This window comes from Limulus polyphemus, unplaced genomic scaffold (assembly GCF_000517525.1).
Source record: "Limulus polyphemus unplaced genomic scaffold, Limulus_polyphemus-2.1.2 Scaffold36, whole genome shotgun sequence".
NCBI classification, from domain to species: Eukaryota; Metazoa; Arthropoda; class Merostomata; order Xiphosura; family Limulidae; genus Limulus; species Limulus polyphemus.
The window spans coordinates 88425-95594 of record NW_013665646.1 but is presented as its reverse complement, the minus strand read 5'-3'; the positions used below and the strand labels follow the sequence as shown (position 1 = coordinate 95594).

The 7170-nt window shown below is 32.7% G+C and overlaps 1 protein-coding gene across 1 annotated transcript in view; it reads right to left on the bottom strand.

Moving 5' to 3' along the window:
• LOC106460956 (ras-related protein Rab-14) overlaps positions 1–7170 on the bottom strand; it is an 18170-nt gene that overhangs the window by 8915 nt on the left and 2085 nt on the right. Inside the window, exons 2-3 of the mRNA XM_022387887.1 lie at positions 6479–6617; positions 2151–2328 (exon numbers count right to left, since the gene is read on the bottom strand). Coding sequence (XP_022243595.1) covers positions 2151–2328; positions 6479–6584 — 284 coding nt within the window. The 5' untranslated portion in view covers positions 6585–6617. The remainder of the gene's footprint in view (positions 1–2150; positions 2329–6478; positions 6618–7170) is intronic.

Genomic DNA, 7170 nt, shown 5'->3' with positions numbered 1-7170 from the left:
AACCGACACTAGCTTTTTTAACACTTTGCAAAGTGTTGAACAACTTCTGTTTAAATCTTACAGACTGTTATATACGTATTCAACCAGCACAATTTTTTAACATTCTGCAAAGATGTTAAACAACTTCTGTTTAAATCTTACAGACTGTTATATACGTATTCAACCGACACAACTTTTTAACATTCTGCAAAGATGTTGAACAACTTCTGTTTAAACCTTACAGACTGTTATATACGTATTCAACCGACACAACTTTTTAACATTCTGCAAAGATGTTGAACAACTTCTGTTTAAACCTTACAGACTGTTATATACGTATTCAACTGACACAACTTAACATTCTGCAAAGATGTTGAACAACTTCTGTTTAAATCTTACAGACTGTTATATACGTATTCAACCGACACAACTTTTTAACACTCTGCAAAGATGTTGAACAACTTCTGTTTAAATCTTACAGACTGTTATATACGTATTCAACCGACACAACTTTTTAACACTCTGCAAAGATGTTGAACAACTTCTGTTTAAATCTTACAGACTGTTATATACATATTCAACCGACACAACTTTTTAACACACTGCAAAGATGTTGAACAACTTCTGTTTAAATCTTACAGACTGTTATATATGTATTCAACTGACACAACTTTTTAACATTCTGCAAAGATGTTGAACAACTTGTGTTTAAATCTTAGACTGTTATATACGTATTCAACTGACACAACTTTTTAACATTCTGCAAAGATGTTGAACAACTTGTGTTTAAATCTTACAGACTGTTACATATTTGTAAAAACAAAATCCACTTTTAAAACAACTAGAATAACTTCAAATAAATAGTAATTAATAATACTTCTAAATTTATTTAACCCTTTCACTGTGGCTGGGACATATTTCCCAGTGGTTCCACTCCCTTACATTGCAACTGGGACAAATATTTCCCATTGTCATTCAAAATTGCTGCACATGATGTATGGTAGTAAAATGAGTTGGAAAGTATTTATTGGCATCCCACCTAATCTTGATATATGGTTTCCCTCAGTGTTTACTACTCAGCCCTTCAGTAACCAACAAGATGCCTAAGTGCTGACCGTACCCGCATCGCTACAGTGGCAAGTAGTAACCCTAATTACTATGTAAATATGTTTGATGTGCTTGACTCAGATAGCTCAGAAGATAGTGAAAGTGAGTCAAATGGTGTTCAAATGTGTGATGATGAAGAGGCAATGAGACAAGAGGATGTTAGCTCTCCATCTAGTGATGATAGTCAAGATGATGAATCTGGACCCAGCAGAGGAAGGCGTAAACAGCATTGACAATGGGAAACATTTGCCCAGTCACAGTGTGAGAGTGCGGGAGCACTGGGAAATATACATCCCAGCCGCACCAAATGGGTTAAAGGTGTTAACTATTTTAGCTACCAAATTAGGCCTAGTTTTTTCATAATGGACAAAAAATCTAAAATAGAACATACATTCAAATTAATAACACGCGAGTTCAGAATTGTTTTAAAAAAGGTAGAAGAAGGAGTAACAGGCTGGCTTTAAAACTTAACAGGTATATAGAGAGAGCCTCAGTGAATGAATAACAGCAATAAAACTTAGCATTACATAGTGGATTTATAAACTAGAAAAATATTTATATCACTAACAACAATATTTTAATCTTATAGTATACATATTCTTGTCCTATGTACAACTGCTATCCTGGCTATAAAAAATGTGAATTGCATTATGCCCTTCAAGAAATGAATATCTTTGACAGTTGTTCAGTTAAGTCTATCTTCACAAAAGTTCTAGAGTACATAACATAATTATACCATAACTAATGTTGCCCACTGGTAGAAACAACCTCAAAACTCTTGCTTCCGTTATTATAAGATGCAAATAAAATATACATGAGTGTATGTACTTTACCTAACCTTCAATATGTAGACAAAAAACGTGCAACTTCCATAAATATAATTTTAAAGAAATAGTTTATGTAATATATATAGTTCATTGTAGATAATTCTTTAAAATGTAGCCAAATCCAAAATATGTTATCCAAATATTTTGTTTTGTGAAAAATAATCCTAGGAGATGAATTATCATTTTACGAGCCATCTATTCAACTATATAAGAATAGCTGGAACTTCATTTCCTCACCTGGTAACGTCATAAACCATAAGTGCCCCTGCAGCTCCCCTGTAATAGCTCCTAGTCACTGCTCGAAACCTTTCCTGACCAGCTGTGTCCCAAATCTGAAGTTTAATCTTCTGCCCAGAGACTTCGATAATTCGGGTGCCAAATTCTACTCCAATAGTGTGAGGGCAATCTGCCATGACTGAACAAATACCAAAAGCAGAGAAATAATTAAGTATTGAATTCTTTGCAAAGAATTTCTAGATTCACGAACACTAAACGTTTCAATGATCTCACTATATACACCTGCACAGTTTAATTTAATGATAATGTTAATAATGGCTATAAGAAGATATGTGGCCTAATGAAATGTCACAGGTCATTGAAACATTACAATAAAATATAATTTCAGAGGACAATCAACAGATATTTTTTTTTTGCAAACACAATCTTATAAACCATGTAATATCAAAGAAGTTACAAAATAATGATAAGGTGATACTTCATGACAGTATACTAACAATTTTTTGCCATACAATATTTTTAACACCATATTTATCTAGAGAAACATACTGAGAAGTTTCTTTCCTACTTTGCTATTAGCCCCAAATACACTACAGACACTCTTGTAAAACAAGTTTATCTCAAATGAAAATTTTCAAACCCTTTGCCACATTGATTTCAAATTTTAAAAAGCTGAGAACAATAACTTAACAGAAAAAATATATAAAAACAATAGAATATTAAAATTAATATAAAAAATGGTTTCCATATTGGCCTTAACATATTGAAACAGGTTATAGATCAAAGTTTCCTTGCAAAATAGCTTGCTAAAATATCACTCAAGTACATGGTTAGAAACACTCGTTCAGCGGGTAAGGTGCTCTTTACATGGTTAGGAACACTCGTATAGTGGGTAAGGCGCTCTTTACATGGTTAGGAACACTCATACAGTGGGTAAGGTGCTCTTTACATGGTTAGAAACACTCATACAGTGGGTAAGGTGCTCTTTACATGGTTAGAAACACTCGTACAGTGAGTAAGGTGCTCTTCAGACACATTGTAAGCATGAAACTAGAGGTAACTGAATTATTGAGATGACTTAGTGGTAGTAAAGACAGGGTTCCATTTTTTTCATATTTCTAATTCATTTATCTAGATGTCATAGCATAAGAAAGGCAAGTTTTCTTTTTCCAATATGGTAGGAGGGATAGCTTTCCACGCAAACTAAATTATTCCCCTCTCCTAGGTTTTTTTTTCATTCAAAAGAATACCTGAAACTTTATAAATACCCTGAGTTCTAGGTTCAAATTTTGCTTCATTTTGTCAAAAATGGAAAGGTTTTTTTAAAGGGAAAGTTTTATGGTAAAATAAACATCAAAGTGTGAGGTTTTACTGCATTTGTTGTTTGTTCTCATCAATGGTTATTGTGCTATATCAGACACATAACATCTAGACTAAAAAAAATAACATCAGGAAGTAAGTTAAAAAGTGCAACTCCAACATATTTGTAACTTAAATACTGAATGTATAACTTTTTGAATCTTTTCAAGTATATATACGCATACAACTTTTACAGCTGATTTTTTGTCTGCTGAATTTAATGCACAGCTATTCAACATCACCCACTGCCACCTCTTGAACTGTTCTTTACCAATGAATAAGGGAATTGACAATTACATTATAATACCCCCACAGCTGAAAGGGCAAGCACGCTCTGTAACAGGGTCCGACCCCATGACTCGCAGACTGCAAGTCAGATGCTATAACCACAAGGCCATGACAAGTCCTTTTATAGCTGTTTTAAAATTTTTCTAAGAACGACCTTTACAATAGAGTTATACATACAAAATTATAAGAGCTATCGAAATGTCATAAAAGTGATTTATAGCAATCAAGTCACAGTGTTCCAAAATTAAGATGCATACAAGTTTGTTAATACAAGAAAACAATACTAAAAGGTTTGGTGACGAGGAACCCACTTTGAGACTAATAATGGCTGGAGACGGCTTGAATGGGTAATGAAGAAAAACTTTAATATAAGTTTAACATAACAGCAAATGTACAACGTTTCGACAAGGTTTTGTCATCATCAGGTACTAAAAGGTGTCCAAAAAGTCTGGAACCATGGATGATTTGTAGCTTTTCTTAATTTCGGGTATGCAACTGATTACAGTGGTGTCAAAGCATGAGAAGGTTGAGTTAATCCTGCTGTTAAATCCAACTTGCTTCAAATTACAAGAAACACATTCTGTAAATTTTGCTAAAGTGCCCATGATTCCGGACTTTTCAGACACTCTGTATGTAGTTTGAATCCTACAAATCATTGATTTGAAGAAAATGATGATTTATGTGAAGATAATGACATAATATGCCACTTCAATTATGTAACTGGTACAATTATTGATGACAAATAAACTGATAAACAGTTAAGTTTATTGTACATTCAGTTACTTTACGTGTACTTAATGCATACCCACCTTTACATTTACAGATCAATAATGCTTGCTATTAATTGCCCATTGTATTCAATGACTGATCCAACTATCCAGATGTCTCAATAATCAAAAAGATTTCACTGCACTTAAGACTTGTCAAAAAGTTTCAAATGTTTTAATCAGTAGATTCTTGGTGTTATTATTGATTAATCAGAAACATAGAAATTAAATTTCAGTATTGAAATCCTTGCAATCCTTCTCTGTACAATTTCTAGAAAATTGATATCCTTCCTTTGTTAAGAAAGTAATAACTGAACATAACACTCCTAATGTGATCTAACTAGGCCTACAAAACAAAGAACAACAAACTACTTACACTTGTATCCACTACTTGAATAATACCAGTCATCATGATCAAACATTCTTGACTGAAGGTTTCAGGATATTACTCCATCTTCTCCATTACACTAGCACTTTTTTTTTACACAAGTATCTACTTTCTAAATTTGTGTGTCCAAAGTTCATTATATTATATTTCAATGCTGAAGTCTGATTTCTATGTTACTGATGATTCACTAAGGACACCAAGGTTCTAATGAATTAGAACAACTATCTTCTGTATATCAGCTTTCTCTGACAACTTGATATTATAACCTACATTCTACAATATATGGCTTTCAGTACCATTTATGCAAACATCAGAAAAAGTGAGGTGAAAGAAGCTAAGTCATTACCCTCCAAAACATCCAAGTGAAATTAAATGTAGTCTTTCACATCCAACAAATATTTAAAAGAATCAAAACTTAACTACACATACATACTCATTAGTCAAACCTTCCAGAAGTTGAGTTGACTGTGAAATGGGTGGCAACTGCATATTAGAGAAACACTTGTAGAAATATATTGGTGACTATACAATATACTTATGCAGTTCGAGTGTAGGGGGCAACATTTTGAAATGTCGTCCTCTACACATGAGCTGCATAAGTAGATTGTGTAGCCACCAATATATTTCTACAAGTGTCTCTCTAATAGACAGTTGCCACCAATTTCACAGTCAATTCAATAGGAATATTCTACCTAAACTACCTGTTAAAGAATTCCAGAGGTTTATGCTGAAAAATATTTTGTCAAAGAAGTCTGTACCTGGGATTCTGATACTTTAAACTATTTACCCTAATATTAAAATTTCTGTTTCCAACCTTCTCATTCCACTACTCAAACAGGTCACTCACTACAAGACTATTCTAGCCCCAAATTCTACTTGAGACTTGTTACAAATTTGCAAGTGCTTTAATCAGGCATCACTACTTCCAATGTTTCTCAGTGAAAGTTCTAGAAAACTGATATCCTTCTGTTTTTAAGAAAACAATAATTGAACATAACATTCCTAATGTGATCAAACCAAACTTATAAAACAAAGAACAATAAACTACTTGCACTATAAATGAATAAAAACCCTATAACCCGAGCACTCTCGAAAGGTGGACCTTTCTTCTTCAGTTTGCCCCTGAAGAAGAAAGGTCCACCATTCGATAGGGCTAGGGTTATAGGGTTTTTATTCATTTCTATCAAGACTTCTTGAACCTACGTGTTTTTCTAACATCATGAAACTACTTATACTTATAACCACTACTTGAATATCACTAATTATTCTGTACTTTAGCAAAAACATGTACAAAACATTAAGTGCGTATGCTTAATTATGTAAACCAATTATTAGAATATTTTAAGTAATCTATCTCTGTAGTTTATTAATACCTTGCTATTTTTCCTGTAATAGAAATGAATCTCTGCTTTTTCACTACAAATTGTAATAAATAGTAAACTGTAGCAAATATGAAAAAAATTCAATTAGTGACTAAAGCAACACCTTCAATGTCAACAAACAATTTCCTAAACCACAATACTTACATTTTTTCTCTGTGAACTGATGTAAAAGACATGACTTTCCCACCCCCATGTCTCCTATAATGATATACTTAAAGATGTAAGAATAATTATAAGGCCCTGCTGCCATGATGACTTCTTAAGCTTTCTGGTTCTGATAAATCTGTTAAAATAATTATATGCTTATTAACCAGTTATAAATGTGACTTAAACATAACTTCAGTTATATGTTTAGTTACCCATCACGTGAAATATAAAACAAAGATAATCTTGTTACAAAAGTTAAACAACATTTCTACAGTCAAATAGCTTAAAGACAAACCTATTACCATCAAATTTCATAACTGTATCAACCAAAATTCTACCAAGAGGTACTTTAAACAATGATAGCTAGCCATAAAATCTTAAGAGGAGAATCGTTAGTGAACTTTTATTTTATTTTTTGTGGTGGAAGCCAAAATAAAATAAAGAATGTGAATTTTCTTTTCTGAAATGATCATCATACTCAGAAAAAAAAATGTTTGTTTCCAATAAACAAAACTCGCATTAAAATCTCTTGCAATTAAGATGATATGCCTAGCTATCAATATGCAGGAGTCATCATGTAATATTTTACTGAAAACATATTGTTGCGTCAGCGAGTCACATGACCACTGTGGCACCCTCTAGTTTCTAGAACTATCTTGTTCTATCAGGAATGCTCTAGTAATTACTAG